We start from the raw sequence: 25015 nt of genomic DNA on the forward strand, positions 1-25015 counted from the left end.
ACTCCCGGCTCACTCCCGGCTTACTCCCGGCTCACTCCCGGCTTACTCCTGGCTCACTCCTGGCTTACTCCTCGCTCACTCCTCGCTCACTCCCGGCTCACTCCTCGCTCACTCCCGGCTCACTCCTGGCTCACTCCCGGCTCACTCCTGGCTTACTCCTCGCTCACTCCCGGCTTACTCCTGGCTCACTCCTGGCTTACTCCTCGCTCACTCCTCGCTCACTCCCGGCTTACTCCTGGCTCACTCCTCGCTCATTCCCGGCTCACTCCCGGCTTACTCCTGGCTCACTCCTGGCTTACTCCTCGCTCACTCCTCGCTCACTCCCGGCTCACTCCTCGCTCACTCCCGGCTCACTCCTGGCTCACTCCCGGCTCACTCCTGGCTTACTCCTCGCTCACTCCCGGCTTACTCCTGGCTCACTCCTGGCTTACTCCTCGCTCACTCCTCGCTCACTCCCGGCTTACTCCCGGCTCACTCCTGGCTCACTCCTCGCTCATTCCCGGCTCACTCCCGGCTTACTCCTGGCTCACTCCTGGCTTACTCCTCGCTCACTCCTCGCTCACTCCCGGCTCACTCCCGGCTCACTCCTGGCTCACTCCCGGCTCACTCCCGGCTCACTCCTGGCTCACTCCTCGCTTACTCCTCGCTCACTCTTCGCTCACTTCTCGCTCACTCCTCGCTCACTTACTCGCTCACTCCTGGTTCACTCCTGGCTCACTCCTGGCTCACTCCCGGCTCACTCCCGGCTTACTCCTGGCTCACTCCTGGCTTACTCCTCGCTCACTCCTCGCTCACTCCCGGCTCACTCCCGGCTTACTCCCGGCTCACTCCTGGCTTACTCCTCGCTCACTCCCAGCTCACTCCTGGCTCACTCCCGGCTCACTCCCGGCTTACTCCTGGCTCACTCCTGGCTTACTCCTCGCTCACTCCTCGCTCACTCCCGGCTTACTCCCGGCTCACTCCCGGTTCACTCCCGGCTCACTCCCGGCTCACTCCCGGCTCACTCCTCGCTCACTCCCGGCTCACTCCCGGCTTACTCCCGGTTCACTCCCGGCTCACTCCTCGCTCACTTACTCGCTCACTCCTGGTTCACTCCTGGCTCACTCCCGGCTCACTCCCGGCTCACTCCCGGCTTACTCCTGGCTCACTCCTGGCTTACTCCTCGCTCACTCCTCGCTCACTCCCGGCTCACTCCCGGCTCACTCCTGGCTTACTCCTCGCTCACTCCCAGCTCACTCCTCGCTCACTCCCAGCTCACTCCTGGCTCACTCCCGGCTCACTCCCGGCTCACTCCTGGCTTACTCCTCGCTCACTCGCCAGCTCGCTCACGCGCTCACTCCTCGCTCACTCCTCGCTCACTCCTCGCTCACTCGCACCCTCGCTCACTCGCTCACTCCTCGCTCACTCCTCGCTCACTCCTCGCTCACTCCCGGCTCACTCCCGGCTCACTCCTCGCTCACTCCCGGCTCACTCCCGGCTCACTCCTCGCTCACTCCCGGCTCACTCCCGGCTCACTCCCGGCTCACTCCCGGCTCACTCCCGGCTCACTCCCGGCTCACTCCCGGCTCACTCCCGGCTCACTCCCGGCTCACTCCCGGCTCACTCCTCGCTCACTCCCGGCTCACTCCCGGCTTACTCCCGGTTCACTCCCGGCTCACTCCTCGCTCACTCCTCGCTCACTCCCGACTCACTCTTGGCTCACTCCCGGCTCACTCCCGGCTTACTCCCGGTTCACTCCCGGCTCACTCCCGGCTCACTCCCGGTTCACTCCCGGCTCACTCCTCGCTCACTCTCGGCTCACTCCCGGCTCATTCCCGGCTCACTCCCGGCTTACTCCTCGCTCACTCCTCGCTCACTCCCGGCTCACTCCCGGCTTACTCCTCGCTCACTCCCAGCTCACTCTTGGCTCACTCCCGGCTCACTCCCGGCTTACTCCTGGCTCACTCCCGGCTTACTCCTGGCTCACTCCTGGCTTACTCCTCGCTCACTCCTCGCTCACTTACTCGCTCACTCCTGGTTCACTCCTGGCTCACTCCTGGCTTACTCCCGGCTCACTCCCGGCTTACTCCCGGCTCACTCCCGGCTTACTCCTGGCTCACTCCTGGCTTACTCCTCGCTCACTCCTCGCTCACTCCCGGCTCACTCCTCGCTCACTCCCGGCTCACTCCTGGCTCACTCCCGGCTCACTCCCGGCTCACTCCTGGCTTACTCCTCGCTCACTCCCAGCTCACTCCTCGCTCACTCCCAGCTCACTCCTGGCTCACTCCCGGCTCACTCCCGGCTCACTCCTGGCTTACTCCTCGCTCACTCGCCAGCTCGCTCACGCGCTCACTCCTCGCTCACTCCTCGCTCACTCCTCGCTCACTCGCACCCTCGCTCACTCGCTCACTCCTCGCTCACTCCTCGCTCACTCCTCGCTCACTCCCGGCTTACTCCCGGCTCACTTCTCGCTCACTCCCGGCTCACTCCCGGCTCACTCCTCGCTCACTCCCGACTCACTCCCGGCTCACTCCCGGCTCACTCCCGGCTCACTCCCGGCTCACTCCCGGCTCACTCCCGGTTCACTCCCGGCTCACTCCCGGCTCACTCCCGGCTCACTCCTCGCTCACTCCCGGCTCACTCCCGGCTTACTCCCGGTTCACTCCCGGCTCACTCCTCGCTCACTCCTCGCTCACTCCCGACTCACTCTTGGCTCACTCCCGGCTCACTCCCGGCTTACTCCCGGTTCACTCCCGGCTCACTCCCGGCTCACTCCCGGTTCACTCCCGGCTCACTCCTCGCTCACTCTCGGCTCACTCCCGGCTCATTCCCGGCTCACTCCCGGCTTACTCCTCGCTCACTCCTCGCTCACTCCCGGCTCACTCCCGGCTTACTCCTCGCTCACTCCCAGCTCACTCTTGGCTCACTCCCGGCTCACTCCCGGCTTACTCCTGGCTCACTCCCGGCTTACTCCTGGCTCACTCCTGGCTTACTCCTCGCTCACTCCTCGCTCACTTACTCGCTCACTCCTGGTTCACTCCTGGCTCACTCCTGGCTTACTCCCGGCTCACTCCCGGCTTACTCCCGGCTCACTCCCGGCTTACTCCTGGCTCACTCCTGGCTTACTCCTCGCTCACTCCTCGCTCACTCCCGGCTCACTCCTCGCTCACTCCCGGCTCACTCCTGGCTCACTCCCGGCTCACTCCTGGCTTACTCCTCGCTCACTCCCGGCTTACTCCTGGCTCACTCCTGGCTTACTCCTCGCTCACTCCTCGCTCACTCCCGGCTTACTCCTGGCTCACTCCTCGCTCATTCACGGCTCACTCCCGGCTTACTCCTGGCTCACTCCTGGCTTACTCCTCGCTCACTCCTCGCTCACTCCCGGCTCACTCCTCGCTCACTCCCGGCTCACTCCTGGCTCACTCCCGGCTCACTCCTGGCTTACTCCTCGCTCACTCCCGGCTTACTCCTGGCTCACTCCTGGCTTACTCCTCGCTCACTCCTCGCTCACTCCCGGCTTACTCCCGGCTCACTCCTGGCTCACTCCTCGCTCATTCCCGGCTCACTCCCGGCTTACTCCTGGCTCACTCCTGGCTTACTCCTCGCTCACTCCTCGCTCACTCCCGGCTCACTCCCGGCTCACTCCTGGCTCACTCCCGGCTCACTCCCGGCTCACTCCTGGCTCACTCCTCGCTTACTCCTCGCTCACTCTTCGCTCACTTCTCGCTCACTCCTCGCTCACTTACTCGCTCACTCCTGGTTCACTCCTGGCTCACTCCTGGCTCACTCCCGGCTCACTCCCGGCTTACTCCTGGCTCACTCCTGGCTTACATCACCTCGCTCACTCTCGCTCACTCCCGGCTCACTCCCGGCTTACTCCCGGCTCACTCCTGGCTTACTCCTCGCTCACTCCCAGCTCACTCCTGGCTCACTCCCGGCTCACTCCCGGCTTACTCCTGGCTCACTCCTGGCTTACTCCTCGCTCACTCCTCGCTCACTCCCGGCTTACTCCCGGCTCACTCCTGGCTTACTCCTCGCTCACTCCCAGCTCACTCTTGGCTCACTCCCGGCTCACTCCCGGCTTACTCCCGGCTCACTCCCGGCTTACTCCTGGCTCACTCCTGGCTTACTCCTCGCTCACTCCTCGCTCACTCCCGGCTCACTCCTCGCTCACTCCCGGCTCACTCCTGGCTCACTCCCGGCTCACTCCTGGCTTACTCCTCGCTCACTCCCGGCTTACTCCTGGCTCACTCCTGGCTTACTCCTCGCTCACTCCTCGCTCACTCCCGGCTTACTCCCGGCTCACTCCTGGCTCACTCCCGGCTCACTCCCGGCTCACTCCCGGCTCACTCCCGGCTTACTCCTGGCTCACTCCTGGCTTACTCCTCGCTCACTCCCGGCTTACTCCCGGCTCACTCCTGGCTTACTCCTCGCTCACTCCCAGCTCACTCCTGGCTCACTCCCGGCTCACTCCCGGCTTACTCCTGGCTCACTCCCGGCTTACTCCTGGCTCACTCCTGGCTTACTCCTCGCTCACTCCTCGCTCACTTACTCGCTCACTCCTGGTTCACTCCTGGCTCACTCCTGGCTCACTCCCGGCTCACTCCCGGCTCACTCCCGGCTTACTCCTGGCTCACTCCTGGCTTACTCCCGGCTCACTCCCGGCTTACTCCTGGCTCACTCCTGGCTTACTCCTCGCTCACTCCTTGCTCACTCCCGGCTCACTCCTCGCTCACTCCCGGCTCACTCCTGGCTCACTCCCGGCTCACTCCTGGCTCACTCCTCGCTCACTCCCAGCTCACTCCTGGCTCACTCCCGGCTCACTCCTCGCTCACTTCTCACTTACTCACTCACTCACTTACTCCTCACTCACTCCTCGCTCACTCTCATTTACTCACTCACTCACTCCTTACTCACTCCCGGCTCACTCCTGGCTCACTCCTGGCTTACTCCCGGCTCACTCCCGGCTTACTCCTGGCTCACTCCTGGCTTACTCCTCGCTCACTCCTTGCTCACTCCCGGCTCACTCCTCGCTCACTCCCGGCTCACTCCTGGCTCACTCCCGGCTCACTCCTGGCTCACTCCTCGCTCACTCCCAGCTCACTCCTGGCTCACTCCCGGCTCACTCCTCGCTCACTTCTCACTTACTCACTCACTCACTTACTCCTCACTCACTCCTCGCTCACTCTCATTTACTCACTCACTCACTCCTTACTCACTCCCGGCTCACTCCCGGCTCACTCCCGGCTCACTCCCGGCTCACTCCCGGCTCACTCCCGGCTTACTCCTGGCTTACTCCTCGCTCACTCCTTGCTTACTTACTCGCTCACTCCTGGTTCACTCCTGGCTCACTCCTGGCTCACTCCCGGCTCACTCCCGGCTTACTCCTGGCTCACTCCTGGCTTACTCCTCGCTCACTCCTCGCTCACTCCCGGCTCACTCCTGGCTCACTCCTGGCTCACTCCCGGCTCACTCCTGGCTCACTCCCGGCTCACTCCTCGCTCACTCCCGGCTTACTCTCGGCTCACTCACTCATTTACTCACTCACGCACGCACCCCATCCAAGTCGCTAACCCATGTGCACACTGCAAACGAAGTAAAGTTCACATGTGTTTGCAGGTTTTTAATACAATGTCTGGTAACGGAATTAACACTTACTTATTTTACAAGTACACCCATAAAAAAAGTAAACAAAGACATTGCTTCGCTGTGGTCACACACAACACACACACACACACACACGCACATTTAAATTTTTGTCTACAAATTATGGATTTCCTTACCGACATTTAAAAAAATTTTTTTTGAGTCGCCAAAAATTCTTGCATATGTTTTTTTTCACTAAATGAAATTTCCAAAATTTGAACTAAATTGGAGATTGGTCCGTTTCGGAAGCTAAATTATTTGTACATATTTTTATGTCTGAGTTTGTCAGGTATTAAAAAAATTATGATAAACATTTATAAAAATTATTAAAATAAATATTTATACTATTATTATCAAAGAATATAAAAAATATTTCAAGTTTATATACCACTAGACACCACAGACGCGTGCTTCGCGCGCGCTACTTAACTTTTTATTTGTTACCTTTTAAAAATAAATTACAACAATAAATGTATAGATAATATTTATACAAATTTGACAGCTGTCAAAATTCAATTACAATGACAGCTACTCTTGCAACACGAAGTAAGCGCAGCGAGAGAACCAATTGGCATCGCGGAAAAGCGACAACAATGATCTTCGAGAAATGCGAGCAATCGACTTTACATGCCTTTTTTTTAGATAGGAGGAATGATTTAGCATAAGATATTATAAACAACAAAAAATTGAACAACAAACAAAATACGAAAAAACAATCAAAAATTTTCTGTAAAAACGCAACTATAAATAAGTGTCTAAATCTCGTGTATTGAACACTTTGTTACTAATATTCAAGCAATAGTAACATTGGACAGTAAATATATGTCTTAACTAATGTAGGGTATGGCAGAGACAAAAAGGATGATATCAACATACGTGAATTTTGTAACAAATTGGTGGGTATCGTTGACCACTAGAGCTGCGCGAAACCGCCTCTCTTTATATTTATAATAGCAATCATTTCATCATCCCGATCGCCTTTAGCGGGGCGGTTAACTGCTCCATACAAGGAGCAATTAATTACGAGTAGTCTGCATTAATCTTTGCAAATTGGGACCGAAATCTTCGAAGTACGCCCTACAATTTATAGTACTCTCTGCTACATCTGATTACTCAATAAAACCAAACCATCTTATAAAACAAACGCAGATTTCTCTTCTTAACTCTCTAACTAGATAAGTCAGACGATAGAAAGATAAGACATTTTATCACAGAATCTTGATATACATGTAGTGTTTAAATGATTTTTTAACTAATGTAAAACATCACCATATAATTCACGATAAGAGCCGTAATTTTATTTATGTAATTTCGCGATATATGAAAAGAGGTAAATATATACATATAAATTTCTACTTCTTTCAAAATATGAAATAAAAATATGATCAACTCTCACATTAATTGTTGAGAGTATTTAATATTCTAGGTTACAACCGAATAAAATAATTACAAAATTATGCAAACGCTTTAATTACGTTCTTATTCAATCTTGTCGAGAATCAATTTTTGTGCTTCATATATTCTTCGGCAAGATATCGTCATCAATTCTTGCTCTTTAGATGTATATAACAAACGAATAAAGGACTGTACGCCATTTCTTCCTACTACGCACGGTAATGACATAAAGATATCCTTTTCTAATCCATGTCGGCAACCCTAAAATTTGACATTTTTTATCAAATGAAAGACAGATGTTGTTCACGGAAATATATTCGTAATTTATGTGTAAGCAAAAGGACTACATATATTTACATATTACTTGAACACTTTTTATTTCTTGTTATCTTTTTTATTATTAATATTTTAATCATATATAATGCGAGATAAAAACAATAAAGAAAAAATAATTTCTAAGATATATGAGCGATATCTTCTAACAGGAATTTAATAATTCTAATAAAACTTATCGATAATAAACCTTCACGAACGTAGAGACAGTAAAACAGGCGCAAGTATTGCGCACGATAGCATCGACAATTTCGCCTGCACAGATTCCAACTCCCCAACTGTGATAGCCCTTCTTGATGATTAATTCGTTATCGGTATTGACGACTTTCGTATGCAATTCGTGCCAGGATTCTGGATCCGTTCTTGTCCCGATTTCTTTGTTTATGTCTTTTAAAGGCATTCCCATTACCGCAACGGCGGACCAGACTGGCACTAACATATATTAAAATAGAGAAAATAAATTAGAACAGAAATATTTATTAAAGAGACGAAGAAATCAAGATCAAATAGAAAAATACACAAATATATTTATTACGATTTATAACATTTTAATAGCGTAGTTACCAGAAGCCGGTCCGCTTTCGCCAATGATTAACGCTTGAATCGCACTTGCTGAAATCCCGAGTTTTTGAGCTATGAAATACTGAAATCTGCAACTGTCTAGAAATGTTCCTAATCCTATAACACGATTCGGTGGAAACCCAGACAGTTTCATAGCAACGTACGACAGAATGTCGACTAAATAAAAGGATTGAAATAATCATTAAAGTGTCGTATTTGTTTATTTAAAATTTATCAATTATTAATTATAATGCTTACTTTAAATTAACATAAATGTTATAAAACATTTTAATTGGAGAAGTGATTGATGCATCACTTGTCAAATATTTAAAATATCTACTTATTAGAAAAACCAAATGTGACACACGTATGTGCGTGATTTCTGCGATATGGGAGGCATTTTAAATATAGTAATAACATGTACCTGGCTTCGAAAGAATGAGAAGAACGCTGTTCGGCGCGTACTTGGAGACGTTCGGAATGACGTCCTTGAAAATTTTCAGATTATGCTCTAGATAATCGGTCGACTGCTGATCTTCGCGAGACTGGCTTCCAACTGTGATTACACATACCGCTGCATCTCTGGCATAAGCATAATCTATCGGAGCGTAATACACGCTGGATGATTTATCGTTTATCACAGGATTTTATTTGTTTCCACGTGCTTCTGCACGAGGAGTATTTTTGTAAGGAAAATTAGTATAAAAATAGAAAGGATAAATCTATTCAAAAAGATAAACCTGTTCTCTCTACTTTTAAAGATCACAAAAGAAATTAAAATACCTTCAATCGCTTACTTCATTAGCGTTATTATCGTTTGTCATCAATTGTTAATTAATTTCTAGGTGTGTGCGTTGCTCGTGCGTCACTTATTGCGTATCGTCGAGTAAAATTATCGCGCGATTTATTATCTTAATTTTATTAATATCTTGAGATATATCTCAATACATACCGCGCATCTCTAGCGACTTTATTGGCTTATCACGCGATTTACTTATCGGAACGTTAAAGCGCCCTTGTTTTGAGATAATTGCTCGTTAATCGCGGACAGTAATCTCGCTATTTTGTCTTTTATTGGGCTTCACCTTTGGTACCGACAATCCTGGGATTGCCGAGGTACGCGGCCGCATGGCTGATGTCTTCTGCTTCCGCTTTGGCGAGATCCTCGTTCACGTCTATGAGGACGAGCTCGGAGGCGAGGCGCTGCGAAAAAAATCACAGGGGGATGAATGGTAGAATGGAATAGTAAGGCGAAGAAGCTAGAGAATAATTAACGGCAATTAAACGCTGTGCCCGGCAGGCAGCGTTATTACGCGAATCGTTACGCAACGGGAGCATCAGGCTTTGCCTCCCTCCTCCCCGGAAATTGCATTAAAATACAAGCGAAGCGTGCGATTAATAGCACCGTTTGCGAAGTCCCTAATGCGAGGAATCGTTAAGATCCGATCAAGGAGCAACGTCGAGAAGCGTGTTATTTTCGGGAGGATCCGTTAACGTCGGCCTCGCTTCGTCGTGGTCGTTGTTGCTCCGGTACCTGGTGACGCAAACGACATCTTACGCCGGGCAATAACTCATTCATGAATAATTATGGGACCGGTACGGCTTCTTCACGTCGGTTCCTCTTCCCGGGGATTACCACCTTCCGTCCCACCTCCGGCAGCCGCTACAAGATTTTCGGCCGTAGCGACCGCGTTCCACATGAAATGTCAAACGAGCATGAAGAATGCTTCTGCGACCCCCTGTCCGCACATGCTTCATTTTTCTCCCGCAATCACGGTTTCCTCGTAAATGTTTTCTATTTGTTTTCCCATGAATTTTTTTAGTTTCATTAACGTGGAATACATCTATACACCAGGGGATACCCGAGGATATGTAACGTTATACGAGCCCGTGAAGTGTGGCAAATGGCGCGGCAAACGAGCGGTATAAAGGACCGCTAGTAATCTGTATTCATTTTCGAACGACGGATCATTAAGCTTCGAGCAGTTCTAATTTGTGCAGGCTAATTTGTGGTATAATGAGATATTCGAATGATCATGTAAATCACCCCGTAAAAATTAATGGGTATTATTCTCCTAGAGCCATATTGTATACAAACGCGTTTTTGTAGTAATAACGACGGACGGTGCGTATTTAATGTACACTTTACCAAGACGCTTGCACGAACACATCGATGTATTTTCCTTAGACAAATGGTGCTTTCACACTTTCAAGTTACAAGACAAACGCCGGGCTAAATACAAAATGACTTCTCAATATATTTACGTTGCGCTTCTCCTGCTTTCGATCTGTTGTCCATCGTTTAATTATCATACTTCATCAAGCTAACTTCTAAAAAATATGGAGTATCATAAACTGCTTTTACTCTTTTGAATAGATCCATCACTTTTACTGTCTTAATAACTAATTGTAAGTTTCTCTTGCGCTAATCATTTTAAACAAAAATTAATGTTGTATATTATATATACGTGCAATATTATATATATATTATATATATATGCAATATTATATATACGTAATTTTAATTAAAATGGACTTTTATATGAATATATATATATTTCATAATTAATATAAAATGAGTTTCCTTGCAAATTATTTATACATATACACATATATATTCTTTTATTCTATTTTTAAGTATAAATATTTGACGAAATTTATCTTTTCGGTTTTTTTTTCTTTCTAAATTATTTCTTTATGATTATATCACAAAATGCATTAATTTTTTTAAATTTTAATTTATTAATTTAGATAAATACATTTTTTATGTAGAGAAAAATACTTTAAACATTTTTCTTTGACGATGTATTATATCATTACAGAAAATAATGAATAGAGATTTTATGTAAAAAAATAATTCTTGATTGTTGATTCATATATTAATATATAAAAATAATGAAATGTTATTACATTAATATATATTACATTAATATATACATTAATATATAAAAATTTATATAAGAAATTAATAAAAGAGAAAGTAGAAAATATATAAAATATTTTTAATAAAATTCTTGTGATCGTACTAATCCGTATTCAAATAATTGCATAAATATTAAGACAACAGTTATTGTGAAGTAATATTATTACTAGAAATGTATTCTATTAATGATAAACACACTATAATATGCATAATGCGCAGAAATAATTTTTTTTTTTTTTTAATAGCTCTTAAAATATTCGGGATAACATATATTAAACATTTAAAGAATTTTTAACTTAAATATTTTTATTATATATGTATATATATATATAATTTTATTAATTAATTTATATATTTTTTTTATTAAATCGTGCACAATAATTTCTCATTATCTGACATCTCACAATTTCTCCATAAGATGACATAACTGCCTGCATATTAAATACCGACGTAGATATGAGTTGGGATATATAAATGATGTATCTTTCGCCGAAGGTTTTGTCCGGTGTAATTTGCGCAGCTTGATACGGTCCATCCAACACGGTGTGTCGCAATGGAACAAGAAGCAGAGAGAATAAGGAGAAAAAAGATGCCTGGCGCGTATAGTTGTGAAGAATTTGGGTAGGTTTGCAAGGTGGACGGTAGGCCGTAGCGGTCATATTTTTGTACCTCGTGATGATCTCGTTGATGCGATCTGCCATGTTGCGACGCGAGATGCAGCAGCACGACTTGTACCTTTCGCTTCTTGTTCTTCTTTTTTATGTTCTTCTTCCTGTTTTTTTCCGCAACGTCTTCGACCGCCGTTCCGGCAATCAAGAGATCTTCATGATCATGTCGGACAAGTGCCACCGAAATTTCTTAGTTAACTTTAAAAAAAGAAGTATACATATTTCTAACTTTTATAAAGACTACGGAAGTTATTTGTTACTGCCAGTAACGAAGTGGTTTTAAGGAAATCCATGGTACTAATTTAATATGAAACGTTAGCAATTTTCCTCAAAAGTTGTCATCATATAAGGGTAACGGGTTTCCTAATATCCTAGTTATTCTCGGTACTATGCTGACCTCCTCGATAATATACATGATAAACACTGTATATTATTTAGTCTCTCGATATATACACCATAAGATCATTCAACGAGAAGTCTATCGTCCGTCAGTTACGCCCTCCGCGTCCCACCGCATGCACACGGCATTGTTTGCCCTCGTAAATTTGCGGAAACCAAAACCTAGAATTAGTCGCCCACATTTATTACCCTCTACCGGAATGTACTCAGCATATGGATACACAACGCCGTTGCACCTTGTAACGTTGCAGCCCACAATGTGTCTTCCGTCTAACTGTTAATTTTCCTCCTTGACGCAACGGATACGGAATTATGCCTAAACAATACTATGGATAATATGCGGTTTTATTTAGAATGTTACGAACAATTTCATGTTTCTCGTATTTCCCACTATTACATATGTAAATCAGGGCGTGTTAAGACAAAGAAAATAAATGCGTCTATACGCAACTGTCTTAAAAAATGTTTAAAAAGCTTCTAAATTATGTCCTCTACAAAATCTTCAATTGATTATTATTATGCCATTTGTATGCGTTTTGCGTGGGAATTTCAGGTGAACCGTGTTATAAATTGCAGTCTATCTCCATAGTTACTAACATAAATCAGTCGGTTAAAGCCATCCTGCGGGGGCGCATTGGCCGACGTGTAAATGCTCGCGTTACGATCCGATAACGAGCGAAAGGTTCGGCCTACTTCTCTACATCTTCTGTCGTCTTCTTCCTGTTATTCGTCTCTCTTCTCCATGTCCCGCCCTGCCCTTCCTACCTAGCCGAAATCCCTCTTCTGGTCTTCCGTGGATCATTTGCATAATAGCCTTTTTAAGCCGGCACACACGTATACACTAACGAGCCTACATTCAGAGTTCGTCTCCGTAAATCTGCACGTATATACCCATGCATAAACCTACACACGTCGATCAGGGCATTCCTTGGCCCCGTCGTCCTTTGTTGGGCGCAACTCGAGTATCTCCCAAGGTTCGCCAACGTGGAGCATTATATCTCTGATCCCCGACGAACAAATACGAATTACGTGCTCGAGCCGTGTGGATACCGGCGCTATGTCTCATTCACCCGGTACCATTGTGGACATGTTTAGATTGACGTATCGAGCACATTATCGTATCATCTGATGGAATGAGGCACGGATCGATTACGCACGCGTGCATTAATCAGTGTTGATACACCTTTCTCGAAGTATATAAATGTACATCAATGATGTATATTAGTATTGACGTTGACTTATACGCATCAAAATTCTTACAAAGTTAGCAGTAATTTACAAAATGTAATATTAAAATATTACTCTATTAAAGACAAAGATAATAAATTAGAGGAGTTTGTGTACTTGACGTAATTTGTAATAAAATTTATATACTTGCGTGATATCGATCATAAAGGTTATACAAACAACACACAACAATGTTTGCCTATTATCATTTGCAATAGTTAATAAAATATATACGAGTATGTGCTGCCATATTTTACATCGTAATAGCATAATTTAATTATTATTATAAAAAAATGTAATACATACGCGCATAAAAAATAAATTTAAAAATCGAACTGACACAAAAGGTTAGAAATCAGAAAAAGAAGTATACAAAGTATACACTAACTTTGAATAGAATCGCTATAGCGACCGCGACACCCTTGGGCGCACTGCCGACGACGACGACCTTGACACGATGGCCATCCGCAAGATGTTCTGCCTGTTTGGCCAGTAAAACAGTCACCGTATTGCCAGCGATCTCAGGTGATTTTCTTCTTGTTTCGGTCATATCCGATACACCTGTGCCCTTCCACTTCGCGATATAACACCAAATAATTTAGACAAACCAAAAATCGCTTGACATCGTGAATACCTTTAACTGAGACCGCGAAATTTGACGTTCCGTCATTGAAATTTACATAAGATAGGATGCGTCTGGAAAAGCAGACAGTCGAAAAAAATATTTTTGACAGGAGGCCAATGAAGTTGACAACAAATAGATTTATTGTAACAAGTAGATTTATTGTCAATTTTGGACGACTACGTAAAATAGGACGCGCAATAAGATGATTGTACTGATTCCGTATGATTGAACGTGAAAGAACTCTCTTCGCCTCTCGTGTTCGACGTATATCTCGTACGCGCATAATGTACTATATGTACCAGATGTGTACCTCGAGTTATCTTGTAGCAGGAGATACACAATTCGATTAACACGTTCGATCACGGACGAAAAGATGCTATCGATAAATTCAATCGCGCCGTACAGAATCAATTATAGAATGGAAAGAATGCTCGTTATACAAAAAAAAAGGTAAACGCACGCGGCAGATGCAGAGACGAATCGCCAATTGGACGACGCATCGAACGTTTCTATAGTTTTCGTTTTTCTAGGGATAGAAGGTTGTAAAATTGATCGACAGCTGCTGCGAAACCGCACAGGTGGGATGCGCCGCGTTTCTGAAGAGATACTGCTAATTTGTGTTTTACAGGATATTCGAGAAGGGATCGAGAAGGGATTCTTAGGAATCGACTCTTTTATTCTATCCTTATAGGCCTTACTAATTCAGCTTGCTATTTTTTTTTCTTATTACAAAGACGTACTGTTTCATTACAATAACCATTAAATTTTCGCTATTAAAAAAAATATATATACATATCTATGTAATAACAACAATAACTTTACTGCACAACAAGACCTAAAGCTGATGTAAAAAAAAGTTGTAGTTTAAATTATCCAATCTCCTTTAGCCGCAATACTCCACCATATGCTCGCCTCGCATGTGCAACGGAGAATACATTTTCATCCACCCTTTCACCTTTCCGCTGTACATCGTTCGGCTGCGTAAATCAAAATTCGATCGAGCAAAAAAGAAACGATAATAAGCTCCGCACGCGTGCAACATTGTGGCGCGAGTTGCATGTACCGTTCGCAGGTAATCTTAGGAGAACGCGGCAGGTTTAATTTTCCAGGAAGTCGCGTTTCACTCATATATCGTTTATTACGGCGATCCAATGTACGCATGCCGCGAAACCGGTTGCCAGGTGCAGCATCGCCTTTATTGATGAAGATGCATTCTAGGATCGTCGCCCCGTTGCTCCCTTCCTCTTCCTATTCGCCATTTCCGCACCGCGTATCCGTTCGCAGGTCTTCTACGTTTCTCGTTTTCCTCCTTTCCTCGGTCCACCGTCCGATCGTCACTCTTCAATGTCGCTCGACTCGCGAAGAATGCCGCACTCACGCAGCACACCGCGGATGCTGTCGGCGCACTGTTGTACCGCCGTCCTCTCCTGATCGCTCAGCTTTTGTCGCACGGTGGCGCACACACCCTCTCGGCCGAGAACACACGGTACCGACATATACACATCTTTATCGGTTCCGTGGACGCAACTCTGCGAAGAGAAATTCCTCGAGTTTGTTTCCTCTGTCCCAATCGACACGCGAATAAGCGCGTCTCAAAAACGCTTTTGTCTAACTCACCAAAGTACGAATCGCTTATTAGAATAATTATAAAGACGATAAAATTCCGGCTATAAACCAAGTTAAAACTTCATTATCTTACAATTATTTTTATTATTATTAATTATATGCAAGTTCTAACTTTCTTTCATATTTAATTGTTAATTAATTAGTCTACAATCGATGTTGCAATTATAAGTATAAGAAGGACTGTAAGAAAAATTAATTAAATAAAAGTTAACAAATTAAAAGTTTAAATTCTACTTGATAGAATTTTTATCCAACCGGAATTTGTTTTCAAAATTAGAGTAATACGTTTTTTTTTTATTTCAAAGTAACGTGAATAAGGAGCTATTAAAATGTATCCTAAAGTCGTTCAGTAATTTTACAGAACGTTAACTTAGTTGTCTCTCACGTGTATGTACGTCGACACTGGCAATACGGCCTTAGTGTTCCTGACGATAGCGTCGACGATCTCAGCGGTGCAGAAGCCAAGAGACCAACAGCTCGGCCCTCTTTCGCCCTTCTTCCGATTAAGCTCCGTGTCGCTGTAAATACAACGCGAAGATTTTATTACTTCCTTAAATTCTCTCGAGAATGACCCGTGATCTTAGGCCACTGACGTTTTATTTACAGCTTCGGAAATGTCACGCCACTTCTCGGGATCATCCGCCTCACCCATTCGTGGGTTTATGTCGCGTAACTTCGTACCCGCCACATGAACACTCGACCATATGGGAACTGTATAAAACGACAGATGTTGGAGGGAAGAGACATCGTTAACTGTTAGATCGTATTTATAATAAACTAAAGTATGTGCGATACTTTTCAGCAGAAACAATACCTGTGCGCGTTTACAATGGAAATATTCGGTACACTGTTAATTCCATTGAGTCGCCATTGCTCCTACTCAATATTTTGTTAATTTGAGTAAATTTGAGTTGTAGTTAATTTAACTAATATTAAGTACTCATTTAATACATCGTTGATTTATTATATCTAACCTTCGTTAATTTATTGAATTTAACCTTCCTATTGGATAGAAGCAGTGGCGACCTATAAAATCGGCATTAAAATGACTCAAATTAAATAAAATTTGACACTACGAGTGTTAACAATGAATACAATATTGATGCAAAAATAGTGTTCATTGAAATCTAATTGTTAAATATTATTGTACCAATAAAAAGAAAAGTTCTTAATGACCAGTCGCAAATCTATGTGAAATTAGTCAGGGCGTCATCTCGTACCAGATATGTCGCCTTGCGCGCCGATACTCATGCAGCTGATCGATGTGCGCGCCAGTCCCAACTTCCGACTCAGTAAATCCTGAAACCTGCAGGTATCGAGAAGAGTCCCCGTGCCAAGTACTCTGCTTGAGGGAAACTTGGACAACTTCCAAGTGATGTACGACATTACGTCGATCGGTTGAGTTACAACTAGTAACACCGCCTTGGAGGCCAACTTTGTGATTGTAGGGACGATCTTCTTGAACACCTCGATGTTGCGCTTCACATTCAATTCCTCATCGGGTCTTTTTTCGCAAACCGCGATTATTACTATTGTCGAGTCTTTTACCTTGTAGATATCTAAAATGTAATCAATTGCTGATCGTAGATTATCGTGAAATGGTAGTTTCTAGGTAAGGATGCATCTTAATGTTTTAGCTACATTTTCGTGAGAGAGAGTTAAGGTATAATAAATCGTTCCGAATCTTTAGAGAAGACACTAGGATATTCATGCGAAAGAAGTCGTAACGGGAAATAGCTTCGTTAAGAATCAGATATGCCTTTCCGGAGAATCTCTCGCTGGAGAATGTCTCATTCAACCGTGCAATCATCAACTCCTCGGAAGTGTGTGGAATACAAAACGACGAGAATGGATAAGAAATTTTCTCCCCTTTCGAGAGAGAGAATCACCATCGGAAGAGATGCGCCGATAACGACGGTGAGGGAAGACAATCCGGCGTGGTCGGAAAAATAAAGAGTACAGATCCGTTGGCAACACCTTCACAAAATGCTTGTAGTAACACGCAGCGGTACCGCAACTATACGGAAGATACATTTACGACGGAGAGAGAGATGTTGTTACCGATAACTTGGCAAGCCCATAAAAAAGTCGTCCCACTTGTTCCAGTAATTGCTACCTCGCACGAGACAAGATCAGGAGGAATCATTCCGCTTATCCTATATATGAGTATAAATATGAACTCGCTACGCGTTGTACGCGACGCCGAGGAAAAATTTCGAACAAACCGAAATCATTCCCAAGATCAAACGTGGAGCAACTCGATGAAACTATCCACGAGATCAAGTTGGACGGTACTATATACACTTTCCGTTACTGTCCTTCTGAATTCCCATGAAGGATACGGCGCTTTTACAACCGACCGCTCGCCGGACGGGGTAACCGCGCGTTGTACGCACGCTGGAAACAGAAACAGAAAACCGCGTCGTGGAGTCGATCACGCCCGAGATAAATAAGAGTGGACGGGATTTACGAGAGTGTGTCCGTGAAAAGCTCGGGGGAAACGTTCGCCCGGTTCGTACCGGCGTATAAGCGCTCGGCGATGTAGATGAGAATCGAGATTAAAGGACAGGTCCCAGGGAATTCCGGCCTCCGAAACTCGCCGCTAACTCAAAACCCTCACCTATGTGAGAGCGTTGTTTCTGAATCGCTGCACGTTGACAGGGGACCCTTGACGGGCAACCTAACGGATCGTCGATTTAAAATGGGTGTTGATCGGAGCCGATGATCGTGACACATCAGTGACGCTCGGCAGACTCATCAGTGCGGACGTATCAATCTGAAATTTCTGGAATTCAGGCTGTCGTGAGTTGCCTCACACCTAACGCGCGGAAGGTCCGTGGGCGTTCACGACTCGTTGATTCCGTGATTGTGAATAGAGCACGACGATGGGATCATCCGAAGTGTTAACCGCTGTGACAACTCTAACACTGGCTTTATCTGACACGGATAATGCGACGAGGTGTTTCTTGTAAGAATGATGTATGGTCAAGAAACAACGGGGAAAAGTAGAGCTGAGGTACATTATGTAGTTGTTGCACTTTTTATTTATTGCTATGTATGTAATATCTAAATATGTATCCTTAGCATGAAAAGTACCTGATGTGCCAGTCACCAACGGACATCCCAGAAAGATACCAGCTTGCTGAATATCTTCAGCCTCGGCAGAAGCCTTGTCCAAATTTTGATCGATCAGGCAAATCTCACTTGCTATACGCTGAAGATTATAAAATGGTCAATCAAATGTACACAGAGAGAAAGATTTCTTTAGATTTAATAAACAGTTTTGTTCGATTACTCCAAAGCATATATTTCTTTGGTTTTAATAAGTTTTAAACAAATTTCTTTAGATTTAATAAGATTTATTAGAAACAAAGAAATATATATGCTTTGGAATAGTCGAACAAAATTGTTTATTAAATCTAAAGAAATCTTTCTTTCTGTGTAGTGGGCTATATAATATAATTGCTCTATACATATACTTACTCTCATTAAAATTGCAATAGCGCAAGCCATTCCAACTTTTCTTGTACCCACGATCGAAATTTTGATAGGATGCGGATAGGTTTCACATGGCCCAAGCTGCGTCGTTATTAAAGCGTTCTTCGTGGTGGTTGTCGTGATTGGAGTTTTTTCGATCTATTACATTGTTTTATATCATAACTATATTATTTGCTACATAAAAGGAATTTACTGAAGTATTAAAAAATTTAGATACAGATACATTTGAAAATAATTTTATTAGATTATCAAAATAATTATATAGGACACTTAAGAATAATAAGCAAAATTGTAGAAAAAGTTTTGATATTTCAACAATCAACTTGAGTGTTTTGCTTAACTAACAAAATTATTTTTAGACATTTCAGCAAAAAATGTTTTTTCCGTGAAGAATCTATGTTTTATATCGGTAAAGATATCCCTAATGTTACACAAGTAAACGTTATATCTTTCTCTAGATTTGAATTCATTCATTCGACGGGATTCGAAAGAGTATTATCTCCGACTTACGTCGTCGCATTCGGTTTCATCTGGCACTTTGTCGTCGGCATTGCTGTCGGCCGGGGTATCGTCCCTTTTAGATATGTCAGATCCTTCGTCAGCCATGCTTCAGTCGTTGCTGTTGGCTCACCGAGCAGCTGCATGAGCAGTACATTTAATGAGAACACGATCCCATCCATCTGTGTACTTTAGTAAATATGTGTGTACTCGCACCCCGCTCGTTTGAGACGTATTAACGCTTTAGGTGTATCAGCCGCGTCGTTTCATCATCCTCATTACCTCAATCGCGTGACTTCCTTTTCCCTGCGTTATTAACTCCGGACGCTCGTCGCGGTGGTCGCAGCTTCTCAGGTAGGGGCTTACAAATGAACGGCGGTCGCTGCTTACGCTTATGCAGATCCGGATCGGCCTACGCAGAAACGAGGCATCGAGGTTTTTGAGGTGAATCGGGTATACCGCCGTTATGAGGAAGAGAGAACCGTCCGCGAAGAAGAGGTAACCGCGCGAGAGAAGGCACCGACTGGAAGAATAACGGCGGAACTTATCCGCGCGCTTTGCTGTAAATTAGCCGCAGGTAGTCGTCGTAGAAACGCCAGTAACCCCTCCTCATGCCTCTCGTCGCTCCGGTGTTCCGTCGGTACGATCCCGCGGCGTGTATGCTTGCGAATATACCCACGCGCATGGAATGGGTTACCCGTGTGCGTGCGCGCGCGCGTAAAACGCTCGGCTATGCTGTGCCGAGACCTATTAGTTGATCATGGCGAACGAATATGATTCTAATGACTGTTCCGAATGAAATAATTAACCTCATGACACATGCTAAATCACACGCGGACTTTCTCAAGTGTTTCCGCATAAGGGATTTCTATTAAAATCTCGATATTAGATTTTTCCGTAAAATGAAATACTATCGCCGACGGAGACAAATCTCGAATAACTAATACTGATTGAAAAGCTAGGCGCGGTATATTTTATACGTACGTTTAATTTAATTTAGCATTAAGCCCTTTGAAGTTACGCGTTAAAACAGGCAAAGAATTTTATTTCTTTTTCTCATATTCAATTTGCATTTAATAACTTGGTAATTATGTTTCTCGATGGAAATTTATGTAAGGAAAAAATTTAAATGCATTGTGGCGAAATCTTATCTAAATTTCAAAGGAAAAAAAATAGTCCTAATATATCATATACGTTCAAGCGGACGAGAGATTATTAACGTCACCTTGTTATATTATCTTCGAGACAGGTTTAAAGACTCTGGGCAAACTATAGTTAAAAAAAAGCAAAGAAAACACGCGCGATGCCATATATTCTTTCGAATGTACGCGTTGAAAGTAGCTTCTTGCGCCTGCGATATAATGCTCGAGCGACAATCTTAACCATCTGAAAAGGGACCAGTTAAAAAAGTAAAACTTTTCCATTTACTTTGGTGCCCGCAGATAAATCATGCCCGATGCATTTAGGAGTAGCGAACGAGGCGTTCCCGGTAGTTTGGACGCATCGCGGGGTTTTAACACACATTCGAAGATCGATCTGCCTCTCGAGAGAGGTCTCGTTTTTCGCGCGTGGTCCATACGACTGGTCCGATCCGCGCTCACGGACACATTCAATTTTAGCGTTAATAATCGCCGGGAAAAATGACGACCTTAAACGTGGCCATTCATCAGCCCCCGATCGATATTGCGAATGCGCCTTAACGACGGAGAGATACCATCGACCGTCCCGCCATAAAGTTATTGAATCGCGTCAAATAATATACGAGCCAATAATGTATGAATAGTCCTGCAATTATGGCCCGCTGATCGTATCTAAGGGCGCATTGTAATTTAGTAATCGTTCATTCTCACCGCGCCGAATCGACGAATATCGGCGAGTCGGTGGTACGCGAGTTGTTTTTTTTTTTTCCACGATGTCCGAAGTCTTGGAGGACGCAATTTCTATAATTCGCGCAACCCCAAGCCCGATAAAGTAATCCCCGCTCTCTACGATTACCTACTCGCTACCTCATCTGATTCTCTCGTAGCGTTTATCTCACTAGCCGCAGGTTTATAATAGGATAATATGTTTCCTATCTTTTTAATGACCCCGTGACACTTGTAACCATTCATAATGCTAGTTAAAATCTGTATCCACCAATTAAACGATTTCCTAATAACATCCACGCCGGATCGGGAAGATGGTAGGATCGGAGGTGAGGAAGTAATTTCGAATCTGACATTTATAGTTAAGCGCCGTGAGTGGGAACGAAGAGCGCTCTGCTTCTAGATAATTAATTCTGTACCTTACAATTAATCACGCGAATTTTATCGAATATCGAGGCGGAGAAATGCGATACGAACCGATACCGTACCACTGCAGGATTTTTCATATATCTGTGACAAAGTCTGACACCGGTATATCTTGCCCAGTATTCTCGCGTCTCAAATCGCGTTATTGTAATTCTGCGGTGATCAGACGTATGGCTGCGAGAGAGATCCTTGCACGGGGACACGAATCGACCGCGATAAAGGGGTGATTCGACGATAACGATGTCTCGTGAGGTAAGATTTAGTCGAGTGGACGGTGCAAACGAGCCTCCGCTTACCGCGGAGATAATCCTCGAAGGTTGGTCGTAAGCAACCGATCTCCTGGTACCCAGTCAACCGATTCAGACACCGGCTTGCGCATGCCTTCGATGCACAATGGTAGTATTGCAGCTGATACAAGTATGTTCGCCGTGCAACCGGAATTTTAATTGGCTATTTGTTTGTCCGCTACACTTCGCGGAGCTGCTATTGTCCGCCCTGCCGCAGGAGAACGACCATCACCTCTCCGCTCCCTTTCCTTGCCTCGTCCCTTCTTCCACACCCTTCCCATTGCTCGCGGTCGCTTCAGCGCCTGGTATTAATCTACTTTTAAGAAAGAAAGCGTTCCATACGTACGTATACATATACATATATACATCGCACATCACCACGAAGTCGCTCTTTTTATGTTATAGAATTGTTTGATTTAATCCCTGAAATTGGGAATCTTTTTTCGAAGCATCAAACCGATGTAAAAAAAGAAGATTGGAGACTAATTGAATTTTTCAGATTAAGAGCTTTTTCCAATTGTATTATATGGACTGTACCTACAAAATCTATAGGTATTTTATAACGTTTATTAATAAATACAACTGCAATTACATTTTAATATGTAATGTGCACTTTTTATTAGAATAATTAATGATATTATTAGATAAGAGAGATATCAATCTTATTATTTTCAAAACACAGTTCTCTTGTTGAAATTATTTAATACAAGTAGGAATAAGTAAGGGATAATTCCTTGTTTCCTATTCATACACACGCACATTAAAAATTTTTTAAATATAATACTCTTCATTATCTATATAGATAATTCATTGACACTATTAAGATACATTCTAGAATCATGTGATTTTATGTTTGTGTATTTTTACACTATATATTTATTATTTTAATGATATTACTTTTATTTTTAATCTTTATTTTTTGTAATGTAGATCAAATTAAGTTAAGAAGCAGGTTTACAATTTGAACGATAAGAATGTAACAAACGATACGGTTTAGTTGTTCCAAACGTACACCAAAAGCGAAACGAGAAGCCGCTCATCGCTCGAAACTGGCACGCTTTATGCTTCGTGAGTGCTAAAAGTTATTCCAATTAAAATGCTACCTCTACTTTAAGTCAGACCCGAGTTCGCGATAAAAAGACCGAACAACCTGAACGCCGAAGAAGGATACAAGGCTACGTAGTGCCGTCGATACTCTCGGAAACAAAGGTTGCAAACGCAAAATCGGCAGCAGAGAAATATTTTATTGCTTTTTTCCTGTGCATCCGTTGTGCGTTGATTAATCGCAATGTTATTTACAAGACCTTCGAGATTCATTTTCGCCACGGTAATTATGGACCATTTGAATGGGCCGCGCGAGGGGGGTTTTTCCTTTTTGGAGGTGTGCGTGCGCTCCAGCGTAATCTCACCAATGATCACGTACGATATTAAAAATTTGCCAGCTCTCGGCTTTCAATCGAACGCCGGAGATCTCGGAGCACGGTCGTAGGAGGTCGGGGCTTACGTTACGTACCCGGCCACGTATGTACGACCCCCGTGGCTCGCTGAAATATCGCGCGGACGCCGGTTCATTTCGATATTCTTGGCCCTGGGGCCCCGATGAGAAGAACTCCTCTCGCGGGATCGGGGCGGCGGAGGAGGGCCGGCAAGAGACCTCTCGTTTTATTACATTGCATCGGGAAGGGGCGAGGCTGACGCGCAATTGTTTATGCTCGTGTCCCGCCCTATCGGACGCATCGGACACATTCGAACATACCTACCACGTATACGCCGGGCGTATGGTGGCTACGTGATGGTGGTGGTGAACGGACGTGGTGCGCGCGAGCTGCGTGCTCGTACCCTCTCGTCCGCAACTCTCTACCGCACTCCTCTCCGTGCTCCTCCTCTTTGTTTCTTCGTTCGGGCTAAGATTATTAATGGCCAGACCGAGGTCCGATACCCCGAAGTGTCAGCCTTATGACAATGACGAAGCTCGCACCTCGAGTCCACCTTCCCTGTCTTCCTTCTTCCTTCTCTTTCTCTCTTCGTCTGATGGCGAGTACTGTGCGTTATCGCGTGTGATTTCGATTGACGTTGTGGATTATTGCAATAGAAACGGCGTAACGATACGTTTTACAATGTGAGATTGCACAATCGGTTTCTTGTGTGTCGCTATCGTGATTTTGTCTCGTAATTTTAATGGTCATCTTAGATAACAGTACAATTTTTGAAATTTTGTATTAAAACAATTTATAATTGTAAACACACACAGAACTCTCCAATTCTAAAAAAAAAAAAAAGAAACAGTAATAGAACAGAAAGGTTACTAACAGTCAAACGCGGGTTTTATGCACCGGGCTTTAATAAATTGTTCATATTATTTATTTATTTAGCGTTTGATTTTTAACAGTTCTCTTTTATATTATTATTATTAAAATAATTATTTCTTACAGCATAGAACTGTATAAAGTTGCTAAATATTGAGAAAATTATGAACATGAAAATATGTAAAATTATTCACTCCAGGTGCAAAGAAATAGGAGGGGGACAAAAGAATAAAAGATGTGTGTCTTTAAATTATAGCTTAGGCAAACACTTAAGAGAGAGAATGCAAAAAAGGAACTGGCGCGACGATCAGCTAGCAGATGTTCCCAAATGATATCTATATGAGCGAGTAGAGTATTTTGAATGACATCAATGGTAGCAGGTGCTGATGGTTATCAGATCGTCGAATGGCCTGATTTAAAATGAATATAGATCATGAGAATACAAAACGGCTTTATTTTCTCTTCGCGAATAAGCGAACTTAATTTGCCATCAAGCCACATTCCTAGACCTCCCAAATACGCGTCAAATAAAAGGAAATAAGTCGCCAAATTCCGCAAAAATTAAGTCTTAACGCATCATGATCTCGCTTAGTTAAACGCAAAATAATGTCAAATTAAAAAATGGCTGAGAGAAATCCACGAAGCAATCAATTCGTCTCTTTTAATAAGGAGAGAAATGCAGACGTCAAAGTACTTGTAGCATCCGTCCAGTAATAATTAATACCGAAATTCGGCGGTGTACCGCGTACGCGG

The 25015-nt window shown here is 44.3% G+C and overlaps 3 protein-coding genes across 3 annotated transcripts in view; 1 reads left to right on the plus strand and 2 right to left on the minus strand.

Annotated features, from left to right (window-relative positions):
• LOC105837115 (TSC22 domain family protein 1) overlaps nucleotides 1–25015 on the plus strand; it is a 262982-nt gene that overhangs the window by 85854 nt on the left and 152113 nt on the right. The gene's annotated exons all lie outside the window — the stretch shown is intronic.
• LOC105840752 (L-lactate dehydrogenase A-like 6A) lies at nucleotides 6882–13698 on the minus strand. The gene is made up of 6 exons (XM_036283489.1): nucleotides 13520–13698; nucleotides 9000–9117; nucleotides 8339–8512; nucleotides 7918–8091; nucleotides 7544–7785; nucleotides 6882–7281 (listed from the first exon to the last, which is right to left on the minus strand). Exons 1-6 carry the CDS (start codon nucleotides 13679–13681, stop codon nucleotides 7105–7107), a joined length of 1047 nt encoding a protein of 348 aa, XP_036139382.1. The 5' UTR covers nucleotides 13682–13698; the 3' UTR covers nucleotides 6882–7104.
• The window catches only part of LOC105840753 (L-lactate dehydrogenase A chain), a 122932-nt gene continuing 111810 nt past the window's right edge, over nucleotides 13894–25015 (minus strand). Inside the window, exons 2-9 of the mRNA XM_036283487.1 lie at nucleotides 19595–19790; nucleotides 19391–19518; nucleotides 18866–19018; nucleotides 18479–18596; nucleotides 16603–16941; nucleotides 15976–16093; nucleotides 15768–15900; nucleotides 13894–15285 (exon numbers count right to left, since the gene is read on the minus strand). Coding sequence (XP_036139380.1) covers nucleotides 15091–15285; nucleotides 15768–15900; nucleotides 15976–16093; nucleotides 16603–16941; nucleotides 18479–18596; nucleotides 18866–19018; nucleotides 19391–19486 — 1152 coding nt within the window. The 5' untranslated portion in view covers nucleotides 19487–19518; nucleotides 19595–19790 and the 3' untranslated portion in view covers nucleotides 13894–15090. The remainder of the gene's footprint in view (nucleotides 15286–15767; nucleotides 15901–15975; nucleotides 16094–16602; nucleotides 16942–18478; nucleotides 18597–18865; nucleotides 19019–19390; nucleotides 19519–19594; nucleotides 19791–25015) is intronic.

Source organism: Monomorium pharaonis, chromosome 2 (genome assembly GCF_013373865.1).
Source record: "Monomorium pharaonis isolate MP-MQ-018 chromosome 2, ASM1337386v2, whole genome shotgun sequence".
NCBI classification, from domain to species: domain Eukaryota; kingdom Metazoa; phylum Arthropoda; class Insecta; order Hymenoptera; family Formicidae; genus Monomorium; species Monomorium pharaonis.

Coding starts and splice junctions, on each gene's coding strand:
- LOC105840752 (XM_036283489.1), bottom strand. CDS start 13,681: ATGACCGAAACAAGAAGAAAATCACCTGAGATCGCTGGCAATACGGTG. Junction 7,786..7,917: donor CGAAAGCGGACCGGCTTCTG/GTAACTACGCTA, acceptor AATATATGTTAG/TGCCAGTCTGGTCCGCCGTT. Junction 7,282..7,543: donor CTGTCTCTACGTTCGTGAAG/GTTTATTATCGA, acceptor GTCAAATTTTAG/GGTTGCCGACATGGATTAGA.